This window comes from Lissotriton helveticus, chromosome 7, assembly GCF_964261635.1.
Source record: "Lissotriton helveticus chromosome 7, aLisHel1.1, whole genome shotgun sequence".
Taxonomy (NCBI): Eukaryota; Metazoa; Chordata; class Amphibia; order Caudata; family Salamandridae; genus Lissotriton; species Lissotriton helveticus.
Window position 1 is genome coordinate 31,585,606 of NC_136068.1, and position 25,483 is coordinate 31,611,088.

The following is a 25,483-nucleotide window of genomic DNA, read 5'->3' on the forward strand; positions in this document are numbered from 1 at the left end:
CAGTTTTTCAATATGCAGTATTGTAGATTTGCTCCCTTTTGTGCCATTGTTATTTACGTCTCAGTTAGATTTGATGCAGAAAATAGGGACATACTGTTGATAAATCGCCAAGGCACGTAACCAGCATGCAATGATTTGCAGCGTCCAGCTTAATAACATATTAGAACATAGTTGAGATTATCTGTGTTGTAGTATGGACAAGTCCTGTCCTAGTATATCTATAGCAGAAGATACAATATTGCCCAATAAATTAATCCTGGAAGTTAATGTAGTCATATCATTGTCAACTACAACTAATGCCTTTTCTAGGTTAATCCCATCTATTTCATGAAGTCTCTCCGCAGCTTCTTGTTTAGAGATCTTCCAGATTTCATTATAAACAGTGTATAAGAATCGTTTCTGACGTGGCTTTCGGCGACCTAATAAAAAATTCCTTAGATCCACCTCATTTGTGAGTAAGGATAAGTGCTGTTTCACCTGGGACAGAGTCGAGGTTTTTAGCCAATCGAGGCACAACTTCCCAACACTGAATGTTGTCACCACCCCCAGATGTTCTATTTGCACATACCGTTGGTCTGGCCTCTCAATACTAAACCCTTTGGTGTACCCTTGAATCTTGATTGGCATCTGTTTCTGTCTGTAGACCAAACTAACCATCCCTTTCAAGGATCTGAAGTATTGTACTGCATGATGTAATCTATTGTATCCCTTCCACGTGATGTAAAATTGATGTGTGAAGGTGTTGGATTCTGGGGTGTGTTCAAATCCTTGATTTTGGCTATTCTAAGACAGGAAATCTGTTGCAAAGTATCATTCAGAAATATTATCTGTTGTGGAATGAGGAACATTCTAAATAGTGCTTCTGTTCCCTGGACTTGCCATTCCTTACTAGGGTGGGATGACAAAGATGTGTTGGTCGGGAATAGATGTATAGAGCTTGCATACATGGAATGTGAAGAAAATGGGTACCTGAGTGATATTGACTAGGAGCTATGGTCGTCGCACAGCCTCTCTATACTATCCTGGAATGTTAATGGTTATAAAAGAATAGTGCTCCAGAAAAGCTTTAAAAACATTCTAAAGAATACTGACATCGTGTGTTTACAGGAGACCTGGCTGTGTGATGAAACCCTAATTACAGAAGGATTTACCCATCACCTAAAGCCAGCCAGAAAGAACATGTCTGGTAGACCGTCGGGTGGTCAGCTGACGCTAGTTTCTACAAAGATTGCTAGGAAAATAGAATCCCTTGAACTTAAATGTAAGTGGGTGAGTGTTGACACTGAATAACAATCCATGTTATGAAGGTATATGTATTGTCAGAGTGTATATCCAGCAGGGAAAAGGAAAAGATTATAAGGTATACCTGGAAAGCTTGAAAAGGACTTAGAGGGCTTATGTGATACCTACCCGAGAGATGTGCTTTTGATATTGGGTGATTTTAATCACAGACCAAACCCCTCAAAAACAGAGTCATGGTAAATAGATTTGTTAAGAGCCTACAATATAGAGACCGCTAAGTTCCCCAGCTGTGATATTTCACCTCAAGATGTGGCACTAGGACAATTGTTGGGCTCTATAGGCCTGGTGTGTGTAAATGGAAGAAAGGATGCGGATAGACCAGCTAAGCGCACCTTTACAATAGGGCAGCAAATGTGTCCGATAGACTAAGGGGCCCATTAGGATATCGGGAGGATCGCCACCGCCATGCGGGCGGTGGTGATCTGCCTGACATCCTTGCCCGCCCGCCACCCTCCCGCCACCCATTTCCCCCCCGCCATAGTACTATGGCGGGGGGGACCGCGGCGGGCGGAAAGACCGTCCACCGCTTTTCCGCCCCCGTCGCCTTGCGATCGGGGCGGCAAAGGTTTAATATGGTGGCGGTGTCTATCAGACACCGGCAGCCATATTAGTATGGGCATTTGTCAATGCCTTTCTGTAGCGGCAGGCATGCGGAGACTCCCTGCGGGGGCCCGTTGCGGGCCTCCAGGGACTCCGGGGGGTGCACATGGGGGGTACCTATGGTACCCCCAGCATTTCAAAGAACAACGTGGCATGTCAGGTTGTTTTGAAATGCACAACATGTATCTTTACCATTGTGGTGGGCCGTGCTTCCAGCACCACCCGCTGCAATGGTAAAGATACAGGATGCGCCCGCCACTGTGGCGGGCGCATCTTAATACCCCCCACGGGACCCCCGCCCTTATGGCGGGCGGTCCCTTAGCTTTGAACTAGTCAAACACTTTGAAGTAGCAAGGGTTGAAGGCAGTGATCATTACCCACTACTGATGAAATTATATGCATAAAGGGCTCCTCAGAGACAAAGAACCATTCAAGTACAGGTAGAATACCCAAAGCGACTTACAACTCGTATATCACAGAAGAACATATTAAAAAACTAAGTGCAGTCCAGTTGACATTTACATCAGAAAAAATGCCACCTAAGGAGGATATTACCTGGTATGAAGGCACAATAAGACAATTGGCAGAATGTCTCAGGATAAAAATTAAATGTGGTAAACCTATGTTAGCAAGCAAGGAAAAACTACACACTAAAAACAATCCCTGGTTTGATGAGGATTGTTGTAAAGTAAAAGCCAGCATTAGGCAAATGGAAAGAAGCTTAAGAGGTAGACACAATGACAAACTGTTACTTAGCTTTCAGAAATTAAGGACAAAATATAAAACAATTTTCAGAGATAAAAAAAGAACTTATAAGTCAGAAGCTGGGTGAAGGTACTTGAGGTAATCGAAGAATAAAACGTGAAAGGCTTTTGGAAACTAGTGGAAGAGAGCACTGGTAAAGTATTAGGGTCTTTGCAGTGCTCGGTGCCGGAGGATAAGTGGGTGGATTATCTGGAGGAAATTTACGGGAAGTGGCCAAGGATGGAGGAAACAAACACCATCCCATGGACAGGGGTAAGGGAAAAAGTAAAAGAGCACTTCTCCCCCAGCCATATTAGAAGTATAATATCCAGGTTAAATTTAACTCGAGCCGCCGGACCAGATAACCTGCTGGCTGTTACTATAAAAACAAACCCAGAGTGGTGGGCAGAGTTCTTTTCAAATATGTTCCAGGGGATCCTTAATACAGGGGCCATGCCAGATAGTTGGAAAGGGGCAATTGTAAGACCTATACATAAAAAATGCGATGCAAATTCCCCTAACAACTATCGTTTAATAAATCTCCTGGACATAGGTGAAAAAGGATTTGCTAAAGTAATTCTGGGACTACTCAAGGACTGGACAGAGGAAAAACAGATAGTGCCCCCAGAATAGGGAGGGTTTAAAGAGGGACATTTGATGGTTGATCACTGTTTTGCTCTCTGGTCCATCGCGCGGAAGTCGATCGAGCAGAGGGGCAATCTGTTCTTCTGCTTGGTGGACTTCCGCACAGCTTTCGATCTGGTGAACAAGGAGCAGCTGTGGTCAACCTTGTTAGGGTATAATATTCAAGGCGATCTATTGGCCTTGATCCAAGCCCTGAATACAAAGAATTGGGTCCAGATCATCTTGGATGAGAATGGAGGGTTGTCCAGGAGGATCCATATTGGTAATGGGCTAAGACAATGGTGCGTACTGGCCCCCTAGCTTTTCTCCCTGTTTATAGCTAACCTGCCCCTAAAATTAAGAAAGGTTAGAGGGGCTAGCCCGAAACTAGGAGGAAATCCCATCTCCTGTTTAATATATGCAGATGATCTGGTAATTATGGATCAGACGGAGATTGGTCTGCAAAGAAAATTAAACATGTTTAAAGAATACTGCCGAATAAAAAAATGTGTTGTGAATATGGAGAAGACCAAAATCCTATGCTTTGGAAGAAGAAAAACAAAGTTCTCCTGGTATATGGGCATAGAGATGCTGGAAAAAGTAAGAGAATACAGATATCTGGGAAATGTAGTTCGCGAGTAGCCTGCAATGGTATACCCATCTTGATGCATTAAAAATGAGGGCATCGGCTTCTGTGAAGGGATTAAAAAGATTTAATAGTGCATATGGAAAAATGTCCGATAGACCGGTATTAAAGGCCTATCAAGCAATGGTCCCTCCACAATTTTTGTATGGTGCAGTGGTACTCTATTTAAGTGGCAAAAACGGATGGGACAAAGAGGAGGGAAATATCCTAAAATGCTTGTTCTCGCTGCCTAGAACGTCTATGGTACAGGCAGCAAGATTAGAATTGGGAATTACCTCATGGGGTATAACAGCCTGCATGGCTTTATTACGTTTCTGGTAGCGGCTAGGTTTAAGTGAGGACCAAAAAATCTCACAGTGGTATAAAAATGAAATTGCAAACAGCGAGATGACCTGGGCAAAAGAGTCTAGAGCCTCAATTAATGAAGCGTATGGTGTGTTAAAGCTAAAGTTGTGCCCCCAGTCCCTCGACCTAAAGATAGATAAGAAAGAACTTAGGACACTGGGAATAGAAGTGTCTCAAACCCATGATCAAGGGTACCTATTACGGAAAAGCTCAGTTTCCCATATGGCCTCAGCATGGAAAAATTATTTAGATTACCCCTATATTGACAGGTTACCTACCTCACAGCTAAGGCGTGAAGTGCTAAGATTGAGAATTGGGATAAACCCTTGTTACGTGAAGAAAGGAGTCAAAAGAATTATGATAAACAGCAATGGAAAATGCACCTGCACTTTAGGTACTACTTGTGATATTCTACATATATCATTAGATTGCTGGAGGATGTTAGATATACGAAGAGATATTTTAGGCCCGATTTAAAAAATATATGATATTAAGAATAGGGTGCAAGCTGTAAACCTCTTAGTGGGAATAACGAATTTAGATATAGCCTGTGCCATTGGGAAATATATAAATAAAGTTAAAGAGTTCCTTAAATGTAAAGAGTATTGATGAAATATAGATTTTTTTAAACGATAGGGGGAATGAGGTATCTGTGCATAGCAGTATGGTGTAAGACATACTTGAATGTCTATGTGCCGCAAAAATGGAATAGCTGGTTTTAATACATTTTAAGATGATATTTATCTCTATTTTCAGGATATGTGAATTATAGGCTTTAGAAATGTATTATATATTCTATGAATCTGACTTGCTTATTTTATTGAATGATATGCTGTTTAGTGAATACTTTTATGGTTGGAAAAAAACGAATAAAGTTTTATTGACTGACTGACTGACATTCCTTCAAACCCCAGACTGATTTTATATCTATAGTATCCTTCCATAAATCGAAACCCTGTTCAGACAGTTGGGAAATAAAGGATGCAGAATAATTCTGTTTGGTGTTAGTTAGCTTATTTTTCTGTGCAGTTGTTGGTGCAATCATATGGTAATATGAGGTCGGGTCAAAAGTGTTAAACGCTGAAAAATAAGAACATTACTGCAAACGTTTTCGAACTACCTTACGGTGGTGTCGGGCAATGTTCCCATTTGTGGTATGTAAAAACATTTTGTGGGATACTGGATTTGCAGGCTGGGTCCAGGTGCAGGTTCAATATGGTGGGAGCCTTTTGTGTCCTTGTAGCTCTGAACAGGAGGCCACCAAACTAGCCCTTTTAGTCACTTTGGTATTACTGAGTTCAGGTGAAGATACAGGTCTCAACGGCAGGGTTGGCCTCTGAGGGCTCAAGGCAAGCTCCAGTCAGCAAAACCGTTCTCCCAGGTACAGCAAAGCAGTCTTGCAGAGTTCACAGCAGCTCACAGCAATGTCTTTCCACAGGTCTACGTGTGAACTGAAGATTTGGTGTCTACGGTCCTATTTTTATACCCTGGTGCTCACATACTGGTAGGTAGGAGAAGTTTCTATGTAATGGCATTGAAGTGCATGCAATTTCCTGCCCTTCCTCTAAGCTGGCAGCAGGGACTATGTGGAGGCAGAGTACTCCCTGTTCTGTTCCATGTGGAGCTGTGCTCAGCGCCACCCCTCCCCTCATAATTCCAGTAGATGGCCCATTCAGGCACACCTAATCCCTCTATTGTGTGACTATCTGGGAGGAATTCACAATGTCTGTGAGTTACACCCAGTCGTGTGACCCAAGGTAGGCTGCATGCACCAAAGGGCTAAGGGCAAAAACATGCCAATTTTCTAAAACTGGCATTATCAAAACTGTGATAAAAAAACCAACTTTACCATTAAATCGGGGTTTTCATTACAGTTCCATAAACACCAAACATGGCACAGCTACCTGCTCCCAATTGGAAATTTCAGCTTATTAAATGTAATGAGGAATCTCCAATATTATCCTATAGGAGGGGTAGGCCTCACAGTAGGGAAAACAAATGTAGGGGGTTTTTACCACCAGGAAATGCAAAACTAAAAAGGGCATGCCCAACCTTTTAATGACAAGGCACCAGCCCTATGGACTTTCTAGGGCATGCCTTAAGGGTGAATTATATGTAATGAAATGTTAGTTTAAGGCTTGGCACGTGGGTTATATTGTCAAGTTGAATTGGTAGTTTAAAACTGCATTCAGGCTGCAATGGCAGGCCATCGACATGTATTAAGGTGCAACTTATGGGCGGGCACAATAAGTGCTGCTGACCCACTAGTAGCATTTAAATTACAGGCCCTGGGTATTTAGTATAAATGTATGATGGTATTCCATATGTGTTTAGTATGCATGCCTTCTGAACACCGTCATTAGAACAAATGCATATTTAGCACACATTCTTTCAGCACACACGTCATTATAACGACTTGCCTTAAGGAGCGCTGGATTTTGGAATAGTTTTACTTACTATTCCAACCACAATCTGCGCAACAGGTTTTGGACTTTAATTCTAACACTATTTCACCAATGCGTCCGGCACGTCTACCTCAACGAGGACACAGGAGTAACTGACATTCATGGAATTCAGCACTGTGACATCGTCACATTCCATTATGTGTCAGTACTGTGCCCTCACACATCACCACACATCTCAGTTTTTATGGGATACACATTTTTATTTCAACCTGACCGCATCTCATATCCACAAAAGTCTTAGTCAATACCACTAACATTCCCCATCTTAAGTCACTTCATATAATAAACAAAAACATGAATTAATCAAAACAAAAGCAGCATTTATATACAAGAAATACTGTGCAACAAAAGTCCACCATTTTTCTTAGTACTTGTTTAACAAAATCTTGCCTTTCTTTGGCATAACCCTGGTTCGAATACTGGTCCGAGTACTCTTCTTGCAGGATTATTCAACTCAACAACACTTACCATATTTTACTTTTTCTTTGGTAACATTACTGTGATTGCCAGGAATCAATGTCACACGGCTGGTGCTCCACCAATTTCCATCCGAAAACGTCAGAGAGTTCTTCCTTGATTCACAAACCTGAACAGGTTCTCTAAATTTAGAGAATCCTTTCTCAACCATAATTTCCCTGTTTCCATTTTTGCAATTGTTACCAAATTGGTCAGATTAGACTTACCTTCAGCATTTCACCACCATTTACAAACACTAACTTCTTTTGGAAGTAGCTGAACCATCCAAAAAGCCCATAGGTCCATTACAGCTTTCCTCTCTCTCATCAACTCAAAGGGAGTTCTCCCAGTCAGTGTGTGGTGTAATGTGGTATGACCAAACTGATTCCTTGATTGCTTCTGCTACATTCATGTTACTTCTGATTGTAGATTGAATACATTCCACAAACAATGTATTAAAGCTTTCCACTTTCCCATTACTTTGGAGATGATATAATGGTGTTCTCAAATGTTTTATGGCACATCTGTCTAGAAATAAAGCATTTCTACAGAGGTAAATTGTACTTCATTATCATTCACTAAATCTTCAATAGCCTTCCATTTAGTCACTGTAGAACCCAAGTTTCTCAGATGTGCCAATTCAATAATATGTTGGTTAAAGTAGGAAGTTGAATCAATTTGTCCCATGCACCAGCACTCTGTCTTTCATGATTAATTCCTCCAAAACTTTCCATAACATTTGCAATTCACAGGATAAATTATTTTCTTTTGGCCAACCTGACTTCACTAAGGAAATAACCGCTGTCAAAATATATTTCATCTCAATCGCATTGACCTAGTTATCACTTTTACCACACACACTGACATCACCTACATGAGCAATAAAACACTCTTCAACTTCTGATTCCTATTCCAGATCATCAGAGTCATCAACAGATAGTCTGGACAAACAATCTACCCTGGAATCTTTCCCTCCCGGGGTATAGTCTACTGGAAATGTAAATTCCAACAATTTTGTTGCTAATCTTGTAATTATAGCTGTGGAACATTTTCTTTTTTCACTGACAGAATATTCACTAAGGGACAATGATCAGTTTTTAACACAAATGGTCTTCCCCATACATATGGCTTACATTTTTCTACACTCCACAAACACGTCAATAGTTCTTTCACAATTACGGTCCTAGAGGCGAATCCTACAGTGTGCTCAGAGTTACCTTCCATTTGGGGCAAATCTGCCACTCACCCATACCCACATGTATCCACAGTAACAACTGATTTCCTTCCCTCTTTCAGAAGCATTCTAAAATATTCAGTCAGATTTGCTAAGTTTCTCAAACACTTTGGCCTAGAACTCACACAGCCCTCAAACAGAAAGTAGCTCTTCCTTATATTTAGGAGCAGGTGCTTCCACTATGCTTTTTACAAGACAGGGTTTAGGTTTCACTCCCTGCCTGGAGAAGACATTACCAAGATACTCAATTTCTCTCGTTTTTAAAATGCACTTGTAATTAGGGGGACAGAGATCATAGTCTGACCACTGGTGGGCCCCTCAGAGAGCGGTGGAGGCGATCGGCTGCACTGTTGGGCAGTGGGTGCACGCTCCCGACAAGCACACCTGGGAGAATATCGGGGCCTGGAATCTTGGGTTCCTGCCTAGACTCCGGCCTTTGCGGATCCAGCCTTTAACAGTTTTGGGGCCAGCTGGGGACATACAGATGACCTGTCAGATGACCCTAGGTTACAGGGGCCCATTGCGTGCTGACAGGATTGGACCCTGGGACATATTGTGGACCCCCAAGCCTGCCCAGCCTCCAGCCATGACAACTTAAGTCATGCCGAGGCCTACTTCTGGATTGCTCTCAAATGTGTTGGGACATTGAGCCAAGGGGTGGAGTGCATTGGGAAGGTTCTGAATACTTTGCCCTTTGGACCCCGGTGTCGGACACAGGCTCGAGCTCTAAAACTAACACAGGACCATGAGTCCAGGACCCGTACCTGACCCGAGGGGTGGGGGCCAGAGAGGAACATGCCCCATGCTAAAGCAGGAAAGGACTCCTCATTAGGCCCCACTAGAGAAACCATAGTTCAGTCCCTGTGGCTAAGGACGGGCTCTGCTACTGTGACCCCACTGGGTCTCCTAATGGCGTTAGCTCCTGAGGGACCGGAAACAAGCTCCCTCACGCCGGCCTTCATGACAAACTTCCTGCAAGAAATTAAAGCAGAGATAGGCTCTCTCAAATCTGACTTTAAAGCATGTCTGCATGACCTAAGGCGCAATGTGGCTGAAATCGAGAACAGATTGGATGATCTTGAGCATACTCTTGACATACGGACGGAAGACCAAGAGGGCATGTGGCACAGAATTACCTCCCTAGAAGAGCAACACATAGAACTTCAAATAAAAGAAGAAGACCTGGAAAATAGGAGGTGGAGGAACAATCTACGCATTAGGGGGGTCCCCAGGGGCATGGTGGGGCTGGACATCATGACCTACATTACAGATCTTCTCCAAGCTGTAAGTGGTGATAATGATGCCTCCCCACCAGATTTGACAGGGCCCATTGGGTCAGAGTTCCACGTGGCAATTCAGGCCTGGTTTCAGACATCCTCACCCGGGTGCACTTCTTCACTGAGAAGGAGGCAGGTAGAAAACAGAATTGACCCACGACGGGCATCGCATCCAAATCTTTCTGGACCTCGCCCTTGTCACACTGCGACGGTGCAGGCATTTTAAACCTGTCACAGACAAGATGAGAGAACTGAACACTAAATATAAATGGGGCCATCCTTCGCCTTGATCTCATTATGGGAGGGCAAACACAAGTCAATCCGATCCGTGCTCGAGGCCCAGCACCTACTCCAACTCTCGATGGATTCCCCTTTCTCCAGTCCGACCTCACTCTCCACTCAATCCAGAGTTCATCTACATCCAGAATGGGCAACTGTGCCGCATCCAATAAATAAGGATCAAAGTGGGAGTGACTCGACTCAGCAGGCCAAGCAAGACATCATACAACATCTAAGATCTCTGGATGGCATCTAATCACCAACTCACTCTCCGCCTGCCTCAAATGTGCCTTCCCCTCATGCATCTTAGTCAAGGGAATCACCTGTTTCGGATGCCCCACTGTCTAGGTGCAATGTTTTGATAACTTCCTCGCCCGCAAACTAACTCGACCTACGGTTTAAAACATCTAGCGGGCTACACTCCGACACGAAGAAAGAGAGCTAGTCCGGCTCGATATTCCTCCCGAGGTCCCTACATCTCTCCCTTCATCTACCTCCATGCCTGGAACCAGCTCAGTGGGATCCTGGGTCCCAACGGGAATTCCACCCCATTCTGTTGTTATGGGTCGGCCAGCAGGTATGGAGACCGCGACCTGCAGCAAGACCATCTTGGCCCCCCCAATAAACTGGTCCCCAGGAGGAGTGACTTTCTCAGAGTGCCCTGGTCTCTACCATTGGGACACTGAAGGGCTTGAATGGACCACTATGGCCCGGTTGGCCTTACTGTTTTTGTTATTGTTGTGTTGTCTTTTCCCTCTTTCCTCTCCCTTCCCTGAAAATCCTGGGGGTTTCGAACAGCATGCGTTTTTACTACAGCCTTGCTCTACCATCAGACACAAACTACCCTATATCTGGTGCGGCAAGAGGGACCGATCTCAATATCGCCGCCCCTGATTTTCACAAACTACCCTATATCTGTTGCGGCAAGAGGGGCCAATCTCAATATCGCCCCCCCTCATTTTATACACACATGCGCTGCAAGATCCCCGATGGCACAAGTATCTCGCCCCTGGTGGCAGGATAAGGCTTAAATATGGCATCCTACTCGACCCCATAGGAACAAACATGGCACAGATTAGATTTCTTTCACTTAACGTGAAAGGTCTGCATGCTCCCAATAAGCGGCGGCAGGTATGGCACAACTTATTGATATAAAACCCGGATATTATCTTTCTCCAGGAAACCAACCTTTTGCACCGGATACCCGGCGCATGGCACATCCCAAATACCCAAACCAATACTGGGCGTCCTCACTAGCTAAGACAGTAGGGGTGGCTATTCTTATTAAGTCAGGCTTTAACTTGCAGGGGACACAAATAACACGGGACAGGAAGAGACGCAATCTAAAGCCTAAATCTGTAATCAGTGGCATCCCTCTAACACTGATCAATATTTATGCCCCCAGTCACTCCCAAGATACACACCTTATGAATCTTTTCAAGGAACTTGCTACACAGGAGGTTGGCCACATGCTTATTGGGGGAGATTTTAACTTGGTGTGGGATCTCGAACTTGATTGCAGTACGACTACCTTCCAGGGCATGGGAGCAATGTTTGCAGCACTAAAGTGAGATATCACTGCCTTTGGCCTGATAGACGCCTTGCGATATAAGGCACCAGATGTAAAAGACTTCACCTTTTTCACACATGTCCACCGTTTGTAGTCATGTATCGATTACTTTTTTACATCGCAGTCACTCATTCGGTCCTTGCAGTCGGCATGTATCTCGGACATCTTTATCTCGGACCATGTGCATCTTGAGATCACCCTTTGCCAGTGTTGGTGGCTCCTCCCACACATACTGCGGGACCAGGTCAATGTGGCAGAAATAGAGCAAGCAACTCAAGCCGAATTCAAGACAAAATACCTGCCCGGTACCGACAGCCTCATCCTGTGGTACGCTTTTATGGTGACTATTCGTGGCACTATCAATTCTATTGCAATTGCTCAGAACTGGGAAGCTCAATCAGTAGAGCCCGGACTATCCAGGGACATCAAGGCCCTGGAACTACAGGACCACGCTGCATCATTGCAGCAGCACCAGAAATGGCTGGCCTCACTTCATGGCCAGCTGAAGGCGCTTCCGGTAAACAAAGTGGAGCATTCACTTCTCCCCTTGAATCAAAAATATAACGAGGGTCGAAACAAGATCGGCTCCCTGCTGGCCCGCTGACTCGTGCAGTACTACAGAAGATTGGGCTAGGACCGGTCATTGTGTCCCGAATCATGGCGTCTTATGTTGCCCCTTCGACGCAAATCAGAATCAACTGACTCCTGTTCATATTCGCAGGGGCACCCGACAGGGGTGTCCACTATTCCCTTTCTCTATGGCCTGGCCGTAGAACCCCTTGCAATAGCCATCCGTCACTCTGCAACAATAAAAGGCATACCTTTTGGTGGTGATACCCACTCGTTTGCGCTATTCGCAGATGACCTCCTACTCACCCTGACCAATCCTAGGGACTCCCTTCCTGCATTCTCTCACTTCTCCATAAGTTTGAATGCGTCTCGGGCATCAGAATTAACACTACTAAATTGCAGGTGTTGAATTTAACACTTCCCTCACAGGAAGTCCATGAACTATGTTCCCTCACCCTGTTTCAATGGGCTGCTCGCTCGATTCGATATCTGGACCTTAATGTGACCTCCTTGCTGACTTCGTGGTCTCAAGCTAACAGGCCGGAACACCAGTGATCTTTCAGCGAAGACTTAAGGTGTTGGAAGTCACTCCCTGTATCAAGGTTAGATCGACTCAACGCAGTGAAAATGTCAATCTTACTAAAGGTACTCTACATTTTTCAAATGCTCCCTATGCCTATTCCCCAAGCAGATATTGTAAGCCTCGATTTGGGGCAAGGGTAGACCGCGATTCTCCCAAAAAATATTAATGCTGCCAAGAGATCGAGGGGGGCTTGCTTGTCCCAATCTTCTTCTTTACTCCTGGGCAGCACACTTGCTTTTCATCTCGGGGTGGGTGGTCCACGAATGCGAGAAACATTGGTTTCATATAGATAGAGCAGTGGCATGCAGACTTCTTTGGGACTTGGCCTGGTTACAGAGGCGATCATGGCCACACAGTGCCTACATCGCTGTCCCCCTGAGAACTGTCCTGCAGATATGGGATAAACACCCTGTTAGTCGGGGACTCACTTCTTTTCCCTCCCCCAATACCCCACTGGCCTGGAACCCAGTATTTCCCTGCCCTTACAACCCAATTCCTTTCTGGCCTGGGTAGATGGGGAATGCTGCACGATCAGTGACCTCTTCGAGAGAGAAGTCTTCAAGTCCTTCGACCAATGCAAACAAGATTTCCGCCTCCCCACCATGGCAAGATTGCAATATTATCAACTGCGATACTGGCTACATACACCCATTAATACATAATGGGCAACGCGCCAGCTTACTTCCTTGGAGACATTAGTGCGTTCCTTTGATGGCTCGCGATGATTGATCTTACGCACATACCAAGTCCAGCAACACTCCAACTATCTACCCCTCCACTCTTACCAGCAGAAACGGCATTCTAAAACCTCAGAAAACATCCCTCCAGAGAAGTGGGAACAGCTGTGGTGGGACATCCCTATGGCACATAGAAGCCTCACCCAACAGGGTTCGGCTTATAAAGTTATGACCCACTGGTATTATACGCCAGTCCGCCTCCATAAAATGTTCCCCACCCCCTCACCCCTGTGTTGGCAGTGCAACTCTGACACGGGCACATACATCCACATCTGGTGGTCCTTCTCACTTTTAACTCTCTTCTTTAAGGAGGTGCTAAGCCACACCAAAGACGCTGTGGGGTTCCCCATCCCATGCACACCGCAGGTAACGATTCTTGGGATCCGACCCCAAACTCTTAATGCCACAACACACTCTGACTGGCGTGTGATCCTACACATGTTAGAGGCAGTCAAGCAGGTTATTGACCTACACTGGAAGAAACCCTCGACCCCGCCGGCTTCGGTGTGACTCATTCGTCTCTGGCATACCATGGTGATGGAGCTCTTCACCAACCACATCACACATACTGACACTCAATTCACACACATATGGCAACCCTTAATACTACACTTCTCTAAACTACAACACTTCCGCTCTGTCCCCCCCTCACCTGCACACTCTGCAACTCTTGAGGATGCTTTATTACCACAAGGGGCTGAACTCCCAGAGTGAAGCCACCCACATTAACATAGGAGAGAAACTCGCTACCTAGTCACCCCCTCTTTCATTATACTATTCTCATCTCTCTTGGTATCAATGAAAGCACCCACAATAACTAGTGGCAACAGAAAGGCCGCTAGCAGCGACCTCTTTGGGCCCTTCCCCCTCCCACTCCGCTCCCTCCTTTCCTTTGTTCTCCCAAATTACCGTCTTTTATTGGACATTGGTGTAAATATGCCTTTGTGGTGCAACCCTTTCTTTTATCTGGGCCAACTATATCATGTACGTTACCCTACGGACTTTCCCAACTGCATAAAAGTGTTGTGTAGGGCCATGGCCCCATAGACTTTCTTGTATTGCCAGAAGCGCCCTTGCTGGACCCGCCAGGATGTTACTTGTTTGTATGATTATCTATAACATTGTATGTACCATAAATGTGTACACAGTTATAGGGAAATAATAAAACAAATTTAAACAAAAAATGCACTTGTCTTTCCATTAAGTAGCTCCTCTGTTTTCAAGTACACTTAATACTTTGCTTAATGTTTGATCATGTTCAGATTCGCTGTTTGAGAACACCAAGATACCATCATGAAATACTGCTACTTGTGGGAACTCTTTTAACATGAAAGACATTAAACTCTGAAAGACTGCCACGGCAGAGGCTATACCAAATGACATTCTGCTGAATTGAAAAGTACCTTCTGAAGTGACAAAGCAGTCAAATGTTGTGAATCCTTATTCAGTTCAACCTGATGATAAGCTGCCCTTAAATCCATCTTGGTGAACCAGCTAGAATGGGCAGTGTTAGTAATCAAATCTTCAATTCTTCGCAGTAGAAAATTATCAACCCAGATGGCCCTGCTGATTTTGCTTACATCCACACACATCCTGTGTTCTCCAGACTTCTTTTCCACTAAGACAATGGGAGACGCCCACAAGGTTCCCTCCACTTTATCAATAATACCCTGCTCACAAATATCCTGCATCTATACTTTCAGAAGGTTTATGCGCTACTAAATTCTTTGTTTTTGATAAATATTTATCCAGTTGAGCCACAACTGTAATAAAACTCATCAAGTTCCTCCTCATCCATGGGATCCTAGTCAGGTAGATGATTGAAAACATTCTGGCCTTCCCCCCCTAAATATTAGTACATTGAACTTTTTTTTTCTTTCTGGTTTAAATTTTTGTGCATTGATCGCCCCTAAGTAAGGTCTGAAGGGTCCTAACCACAATTTCCACACCAAGGGGCCGATTAGGATGGCGGTTTTTCCGCATCCTCCGGGCCGGCGGAAGTGTCCGCCGGCCTGGAGGATGCGGAAAAACCGCGGCGGAGACTCCAAAGACCCACCGCCAAATTAGGATGGCTGGTGGGTCTGGAATTCCGTCCGCCGCTTTTCCGCCGCGGTCGGAGCCGACCGCGGCGGAAAAGCCATAACATGGCAGGCGGTGTCTATGAGACACCGTCCGCCATATTATGATGTGTGTGTAAATATGCTTTTCCACGGCGGCATTGCCGCCATGGAAAAGCATACGGACCTTCACTTCGGGGGCCCGTTGCGGGCCCCCTGGGTGAAGGGGTGGTGGTGGGTGCACATGGGGGGTACCTATGGTACCCCCCTGCATTTGCGTGCACAATGCAGCAGGCACCGCGCGGTGCCTGCCGCTTTGTGCACGGAAATGCTGTGCATGCATTTTTTACATTGGGGCGGGTGCAGCTTGAAGCTGCACCCGCCGCAATGTTAGAGATAGAGGATGTGACCGCCACCCTGGCGGTCACATCCTAATCAGATCGGAGGGAACGCCCCAGCCCATGCGGACGTTCCCTCCTCCTCAGGGGTCGCGGACGGACTCAAGTCCGTCCGCGATCCTAATCGACCCCTAATTGTGGTTCACCTGGTTCTTGCAGAAATGGTGCAGGTTGAGGTACATTCAGCATATGTCACTTACTAAGGAATAATAAAAAAAATACAATAAACTTAGCACAGTGTACAATATTTTTCTCCGTTGGATTAGCACCAAACAATACCGTGCAAATCGTTAACATGACTTTACAGTAGAATGCTTTATTTTTTATTTTCTAATTAGCATGCAAATTGCTGAAATAAACACTTGCACTCTTTTCCTTTACATGTACACCGGCATTAGCTTGTAAATAGCTGAAAAGATCTGCATAAATCACTGGTTTTCCCCAAACCAAAATGGCCACCAGTTTTCCAAATGTTGCAGGTCCTTCCTTTCTTTTTACTACCTCAGACGAGTTCAGACTGGAACTGAGACTCACTGAGGCTAAAGCATAGCACACACAGACACGGCCACAAGAAACAAGTAGCCAGGAACACAGAAATGTGGGATGCGGCTCCAGGAAATGCCATAAATCTCTGTAGACGCATTGATTGTGCTGCGCTGTAACTTAGCAACAGCAGCATGTGTGTAAACAATGAAGGATGCACACGCTGACTCGATGAAATAGCTCACGTCTTCACCCATAATAAGCCGTTAATGCTAGAAATCATGGCCTGCTGCTACAAGTCTGCAGTGGGTGTTAATAACGAAGTATGAGTCAATACGAACAAACTCTAGGGTTGATACATAACCCTTTACTTTAAATCCGCGCTTCTCACCTTTCGCAGTGTCTTTTTAATAAATATAACCTTGCCGTAATCTCTGTGCATTGCTCTTTAGGAAGGAATAGTCACTCTCTGTCCCCCACAGTTACTTTTGTTTTCTCACACACTGCCACTCCCGCTCGTCCTCACTTCTGTATTGAACTTCTCCACATGAATCAAGGGTAGAACTTTATCCATCAAAGGTCCAACACGTCCACCTCAAAGGGGGCACAGGAGTAATTGACACCCATTGAATGTAGAGCTGTGTCATCGTAACATTCCATGATGTGTCACCTCTCTGCCTCACCTAGAGTTAGTCAAATGGTGGTCCTGATGAAGGTGGAAGATAATTGTTAATCCCACTGAAATGTGAGTTGACCTGAATGTTTGGAACTCCTAAGAAACAACACAATTGTGGATTATGTTTGGAAGTGTTCTCTCCATTTCCTGGTGTGAATTGTACATGTGTGGGGATGTGTTATGTGAGTGGAGAATGACTGCTGGGTGGTTGATTTTATAGGGGGTGTATCATATGAATTTGTAGATCCTACTCCCAACAGCATCCTTTTCCAGCATGATAGATGTAACTTGGAGAGGCGTTTCAATGATAAATACTGATGCATTAGCAGGGATGAATAATATGTGTTTTTAACTGTGTATATTTATCTATTTTTCCTCTTTTTATCACAATTTAAAATGAAATGTACGCTTTTTGTATGTATATCAATTATAAAAATATTTAATGGATATATATTTGTACTTGTTCTAAATATTCCATGATTGACAACCTGTAAGAGCTTTTGCATGGTCTTGAAAAAACAACAACATAGTTCTGGTGGGAGCATTTTCTAGTGTGCTGTACCTGTCTGCCTTTACACATCACCAAAGGTACTACCAGCCTTGCTCAGATATCTCAAATTTCCTATTCAAAATTCGAGTACTTCATCCAGTACTTTGCTTTATGGTACTTCCAGCTTTTGTTTACTCATTAAACACGCAAGGAAAACCAGAACTGGATAAACTTTTCACTCATGAAATCGGAGGAGCTACTCACTCCTAATTTTGGAGGAGCTACTCACTCTTCATATCAGAGGAGCTACTCACTCCTGATATAAGAAGAGCCACTCACTCCTGATTTTGCAGGAGCTAATCACTCCTGAAGTCAGAGGAGCTACTCACTCCTGATATTGGAGGAGCTGCTCACTCTTGATATAGGAGATTCTCCCTCCTGAGACTGGAAGAACTACTCACTCCTGATATTGGAAGAGCTACTCACTCCTGATATCAGAGGAGCTGCTCTCTCCTGATATTGGAGGAGCTACTGACTCCAGATATTAGAGTGATATTGGAGAGGCTACTCAGCCTTGATATTAGAGGAGCTACTCACTCCTGATATCAGAGGAGCTGCTCTCTCCTGATATTGGAGGAGCTACTCGCTCCTGATATTGGAAGAGCTACTGACTCCTGATATTGGAGGAGCTACTTAGCCTTGATATCAGAGGAGCTACTCACTCCTGATATCAGAGAAACTACTCACTCATGATATTGGAAGAGCTACTCACTACTGATATTGGAGAAGCTCCTCACTCCTGATATCGGAGGAGCTACTCACTCGATATTGCAGGAGCTACTCACTCCTGATATCAGAGTGATATAAGAGGTGCTACTCACTCCTGACATCGGAAGAGCTGCTCACTCATGATATTGGATTAGTTACTTGGAGTGATATTGCACAAGCTTCTCACTCCTGATATCAGAAGAGCTACTCACTCCTTATTTGAGGAGCTACTCACCCCTGATGAGGAGGAGCTACTCACTCATGATATCAGAAGAGCTACTCACTCCTAACATTGCAGGAGCTACTCACTCCTGATATTAGAGGAGCTACTCACTCCTGATATCAGAGTAGCTACTCACTCCCGATATTGGATTAGCTACTAACAATGGATATTGGAGCAATATTGGAAGAGCTACTCACTCCTGATATCAGAGTAGCTACTCACTCCTAACATTGCAGGAGCTACTCACTCCACATATCAGAGTGATATCAGAGGAGCTACTCGCTCTGATATTGGAGGAACTAACCCCTCCTGATATTGGAAGAGGTACTCACTCCTGGTATTGCAGGAACCACTCACTCCTAATATCAGAGGAGCTCCTCACTCCTGATATTAGAGGAGCTGCTCACTCCTGATATCAGAAGAGCTACTCACTCCTTATTGGAGGAGCTACTCACCCCAGATGACGAGGAGCTACTCACTCCTGATATCAGAGGAAGTACTCACTCCTCATATTGCAGGAGCTACTCACTCCTGATATCGGAGGAACTATTCACTCCTGATATTGGAAGAGGTACTCACTCCTGATGTTGGATTAGCTGCTCACTCCTGATATTAGAGTGATATCGGAGGAGCTACTCACTGTGGATATCAGAGGAGCTACTCCTGATATCGGGCATTTTGCAAGTTCTGATGTTCCATCTGCCAGTGATGGAGAGACTATCTGTATCCCTCACAATGACCTCTATTTGTCCCCTAGTGTCACATGTATGAGAAGAGCTTACAATAAGGAAAGATAAAGTCAGCTGTTTTCCTTGAAATGCTCTACACTCAGTGAAAGGAGGGTGCACTCATGCCGAAGTTCACATGGTTCAGTCTGCTAAGGGGTACCTAATCCTTAAGTACTACTAAATACTCAAGGCTATTTCTTTCCTTCATAGTATTCTAGTGCCATGGTGTCTCCCTCCCACTGTTTTTGTGCTCCCTCTGCAGAAATCTCCTTTCCCATTGGTAGAGGCAAGACTAATGTATGTGGTTGAGTATTTTTACAAAAGTAGGGTTTTAAACCGAGTGTCAACTCTTCTTTCTTTCAGTCTGTCTCAGTGTCTGGATTCAGGGGGCGGCTGCAGAAGTGATTGATGCCGGAGTGGGACAGACGGCCACCCTCACCGCCCCGGTCACTGCGGATATACTGGTGTCCGCCTGGTACAGGGGGACAGCAGTGACCGCTTCACAGCAGATCTGCTATTACGTCTTTTCAACATCACTCCAGCGCAATGGTCCCCAGTACACGGGTCGGGAGACTTGTGGCCCAGACGGATCTTTGGTGATCAGAGACCTGCTGACGAACCACACCGGAAATTACACTGTGAATGTGACACCGAGTGATGCACTCCCTGTGACAGCCACCAGGCAGCTGAGGGTCTACGGTAAGTGCTCGACCTCTGCTGCCGGGAGTCGATTCCATCTTCCTTTGAGGGAGGATTATGTGTGGCCTTTCATCCTGGTTCACCTAAGGATGGTTTGTAACATGTGTGTTCAGGATGAACTGTCCATTTGATCATTCACCTGCTGCATGACCCTCTTACATGACGTCATTCTGTACATGGCTGGCATCCATTCTGCTGGAATGGGGATCAGTTTTAACTCGCAGTGCCATAAAATGCACAGCAAAGAACACAGAGATGTATATAACACCTTTTAATGTTTATTTATAAGTTCATAAGGTTGTAAAATCTCAATCCTAATGAAAAAGACCTCAGGAAGATCTCATACCCTTCTACTTCCAAACAAGAATCTTAAGTGCACTGCACCTGTAGTGTGTAACTGAGAAAATGCAAACCATGTGCACGGCAATCATCTATGTATTATACCAGATAGAAAAATGTTAACTTTAGCTGGGTCAAGACCCACGAGGAAGTCCTTAAAATCAATAGTTTCACTAATGGTGGACAGATGCTTTTCACATCTGTAAACCTGGAATGTGCTGACGATCTTTGGCATAGCTTACCCACACTGTGTGTGGTAACAGTTATTTGGGTGTATGTGATATATCTGGGGTCTGGGCCATTAACGAAAAAACCAGGAGTCATGGATATTAATAGGTTCATGCATGCATCAACATCATTGCTATAGGTCTATCCACTGAGAGTGCATCATAGTTATAATGTGAGTACCATTTTGGATCACATAATTCAGTTTGGAATGAATAATGTTTTCTTTTGGGGGCGGGGCTAGCAGCCAAGAAGAATGGCTGCTCACTAGCAAGGCTCCGGAGCCCTTGCCACATATCCTGCACTTACTCAGTTGCCTAAGCTGCAAACATTCCGAATTGAGGTTGATCACCGGCCCCTGATCCCATTGGCGACAAGAGTGGCTTGACATCGGCCCGCGAAATGGTAAATAAAGGCAGAATCATCAGGCAGATGTGGCTGACACGCAGAAAAAAATGGCGACGATCTACTGAGAAGTGGAGGGGGCTCCAAGATCCCTGCAAAAGCTCTCCGACTTCGTCGTACCTCCAGTGGAGCGATGGTATTGTGAGTGGGAAGAGGAGCGATCTGAGGTCGAACTCCTGGGCTATCTGGCATCGCAGCCTTGGACTCGCAGCTGCTTGAGAGGGAGGGGGGAAGCGCACAGAGAGGATATCGAGACCCCGGCGCTGGAGGCCTGCTAGGTCCGCCGAACAGACGCTCTGCGCACAGACCCCTGAATACGGCTGCCCGAGGCCACCAAAGGGGGCCACTCAAGAGGGCGGCCCACTAGGGACATTGGGCCTCCCCAGCCCCCCACCCCCCTCGTGTTTTTTCATCCCCGAAAGGGGGGGTGGCGTGAGGAGGAGCCGTCGAGGGGGCCGAAGGGCGCTACGTCACGTCCGGTGCAGCAGGAAGGGCGAGGGGTACTTAAGTACCCCTCGCCATTTTACCTGCCTCTTTGTGTTTTTTTCGACTTGATTTTCATTTTGACATGGACCAGATGGATTACTGACCGACCTTTTTTGGAGTACCGGATTTCCCGCTCCCGCCATGGCGCACGTCGGCGTTGCAGCCGGAATGCCGGACATCTGGATGGGCAACTGATTTGGTGACTCGGACGTCGGAGCTGCGTCCCGGCCGCCACTTCCTTCCGGATTCCGATCGAGACGGCCCCCAGAGGACCCGATTTGACCAGCGGATCTTCCGGAGCCGATGACTGCTTCAGCTGATACCTGAGACACCCGGTAGGCGCCATTTTCTGTCCTTTGTGGTAGATCTGGCCTGTTTACACTGCTTGATCAGCTTTTTACTGAATTTCGGTCGGAGCCTTGCTCTGCTTAGTGCTTGTTGATTGTTATTTTTGCTGCTACTGATTGCAATTTGATTTGCTGAATTCTGCCTGACTGACTAAATTCCTTAGCTTGTTCCTGTGCCCTGATTGCTTTGGCATTGCTGCACTGTGTCCAAATAATTTCTACAACGTGATTTTAATAACAGTTTGCACCTTGTAATTGCGGTGCTCTGCTCATTGAACCATTCCACTGCCTGATTGATTTTACTTTTCAGATTCCAATTGCTCACCTGCGCTCTGCTTGTTGAATCACTTCCGCTGCCTGTTTGATTTTACTTTTCAGATTCCAATTGCTCACCTGCGCTCTGCTTGTTGAATCTTTTCCGCTGCCTGATTGATTTGCTTGATTTATCTTGATTTATCTTGCACACCGATACTCGGCTCGGCCCGGCCCGCTCTGCCCTCTCTCCCGCTCCTCTAAGGTGCTGGGCCTGCGTCTCCCTGGCTTGACCGGGGCCAGGCTGCGCGCCATAGAGGGGAAGGAGAAGAGCCCAAACCCCTTAACCTCCCCCCCCACCCCATCCAGCTGCGTTAAATGACCACGGAGGCAGGCGCCATGGCTCAACCCAGCACCGCCGTCGAAGGCGACATGGAATGGCATATTAAAATGAAGAGGGGGCGCGAAACGTGCCCAGACTCACCAGAGAAAGCAACAAAGCTTGCCCGTCCTCCCCCGCAAGCAGCGCAATACCAACCTCAAACCGCTACCAGGCTCTCCAAGGTACCCAGGACGGTGACGCCCACCCTCAAGACCACACCGCTCCTGAACCCGAGACCTCCTCAGGTCCCACCAAGCGACTAAGGATCCCCCCCATCATCCTGAAGAACCTAGCCACTCACAAGGACCTCGTGGAGATGCTGGATGAACACTGCACCTCCCCCTACACGATCAAGCCCAGGCAAGACCACGCCAAGATTATGCTCACCACCCCAGACGACTACAGGAGCGTGACCAGCATACTTACCGACCAGAAAATGGAGTATTACACCTTTCCAATGACCACTGCAAAAGCCCAGCGCTTTGTAATACGGGGGCTCCCAGCAAATGCATCACTTGAGCACATCACTGGGGACTTAGCTGAACGTGGGCTTCCGGTCAAAAATATCGCACAGATTGCCTCTCCAGCAGACAAGAGCAAGAAATTTCCCCTCTTTGTCATAACCCTGTCAGCAAGCCACGACGGGAAACCAGCAGACCTCTCAGCAGTCACACGGCTCTGCGGCTGCATCGTAACCACAGAAGCACCTAGAGGGAAACGAGGACCAGTCATGTGCTACAACTGCCTGCGCCTGGGGCACACCTCTGCTTTCTGCCAACAGAAGCCAAAGTGTGTACGCTGTGGAGGCGAACACACCTCTACCCAATGCACAAGGAACCGGGAAACCGAACCAGCAAAGTGTGCCAACTGCGCAGGACCCCACCCAGCGAGCTATCGCGGCTGTCCCTACCTACAGAATGCAAAGAAGGTTGAACACCGCAAGCCACCCCCACAACCACAAAGGTCTTCCCAACAATCATCAGCAACAGACCAACATCAAAGGAAGACCTACAACCGCAGACCTGCATTGGAACACAGGATCCCAACCCCCAATACAACCGACAACAGTAGAGATGCAAACATGGATGGAAGGACATACGCGGGCGTCACGGTACCGAAACAAGTCAGCTCACCTCCAACAACCGCACCGGGACCATCCTGTGAAATAGGCTCAGCCATCAACTGGCAGGAACTCATCGCGAAGATTGCAAAAACAGTTGCAGATATGAAAATCCACCCGGTGGTGACAATGGTGGCGAATCTTATCGCCTGACTTTTCCAGGGCGAAGAAAACACCAGCAATGGCAGCAAAATCTAAAAGAAACTCCCTCTTCGTGATGTGGAATGCTAATGGCATTCAGAAGAAAACTGCAGAACTCCTGCACCTGATGGAAACCATGGACATGGGTATAGCGCTTATCTCCGAGACCCACCTCCAAGGAAGCCAGAAGCTCAACATAGCAAACCACAGGGTATACCGCACAGATCGCGCCACTGGAGCCAAGGGCGGAGGAACAGCGGTGATCGTCAGCACAAAAGTGAAGCACCACGAGATGTCTTTACCACCAGTTGGGAGCATTGAAGCAATTGGCATACAGATCCAGACATTAATGCCAAGCACAAATGCTGGAACTCTCGGACGGGAAACAGCAAAGGACACGCCCTACTTGCCCACTCAAAGAAGGAGGACTTTGTAGTGGCCGGCCCGACTCAACCAACACACTATCCAGGCTCTGCACTGCATAAACCGGATGTTCTGGACATTGTGGTCATGAAGAATCTCTCCCAGTCTATGGAGCTTGAAACCCTAACAGCGCTGACATCCGACCACAACCCAGTGTTGATCACAGTTGGAGACGTACTTGAAGACCAGCAGCAGGGCATCAGGCACAACTTCAAGAAGGCGGACTGGTGCCTATACAAGAGATGCCTGGAGGAGACACTGGTCCCTGGTCCCCTGCGAAGCACTGAAGACATTGACCAGGCGATTCGCCACTTCACAGCTTCAATCCACACAGCTATTGAGCGCAGCATTCCAGAGCAGAAACTACAACGATGCTCTATCTACGATCTCCCGAAGGGCATCAAGCTGTCAATAGCAGACAAGAACAGAGCCCGCAGAGAGTGGCAAAGGAACCGCACCCCGACCTGCTGAAGAAGTATAATGAACTGACAAGACAGCTGAAAATGCAAATAAGCCAGCACAGAGGCGAAAAATGGGAAGCGGCTAGAGCTAACCTAAAGGACTCAGACAACTCTCTCTGGAGAATGACCCGCCGCCTGACTGGGAAGAAGGAACCAAACCCACCGATACAAGGGACGACTCACCTGGCATGCAGCAGCAGGGATAAGGCTGAGGTCTTCGCTGACACACTGGAGGCATCCTTCAGGCCCAACCAAGCAAGCAAACTGGCAACAGAAGTCGAGCAAGAGGTCGCCAAGCATCACCGGGAGCACCCACCAGAAACAGAAACTGCACACATTGAGGAATGCTCAATGGGCGAATTACTGGCCCTGGCAAAAACACTAAAAAACGGCAAGGCAAGGCACCAGGGAAGGACAAAATAGCCAACCAAGCCAGCAAGATACTACTACCAGATACTGCGGTGGATCACCTTGCTGAGATATTTAACGCATGCATGCAGCACCAATATTTCCCAAACGCCTGGAAAGAAGCAAGAGTCGTCGTATTCCCCAAGGCTGGGAAACCACTGCGAGATCCTGCAAACTACCGCCCCATAAGTCTGCTATCTGGCCTATCAAAACTCTTTGAAAAAGTTATCCTCGCCCGTCTCGTGGACTTTGCGACAAGCAACAACCTCCTTGCTAAAGAACAGTTTGGGTTCCGGAAAGATCACTCAACCAATCACCAACTCCTCAGAGTTGTGGACATCATCAGCCATGGATTCAACATCAACAAGTCTACCGGAGTAGTCTTTCTGGATGTAGCCAAAGCATTTGACCGAGTATGACACGAGGGACTGCTTTACAAACTTATCAAGCTCCAGTTTCCCAGCTACCTGGTCAAGCTACTGTCCAGCTACCTGACAAAACGGACCTTTCACGTGGCAGTGCGAGAAGAATGCTCATCGC

General features: G+C 46.3%; 1 protein-coding gene across 2 annotated transcripts in view; it reads left to right on the forward strand.

Moving 5' to 3' along the window:
- The window catches only part of LOC144767956 (cell adhesion molecule CEACAM21-like), a 327,806-nt gene that overhangs the window by 13,546 nt on the left and 288,777 nt on the right, over window positions 1-25,483 (forward strand). For both annotated transcript variants that reach the window (XM_078651307.1, XM_078651308.1), the window contains exon 3: window positions 19,619-19,954. In XM_078651307.1, the coding sequence (XP_078507433.1) occupies window positions 19,619-19,954 (336 nt within the window). The remainder of the gene's footprint in view (window positions 1-19,618; window positions 19,955-25,483) is intronic.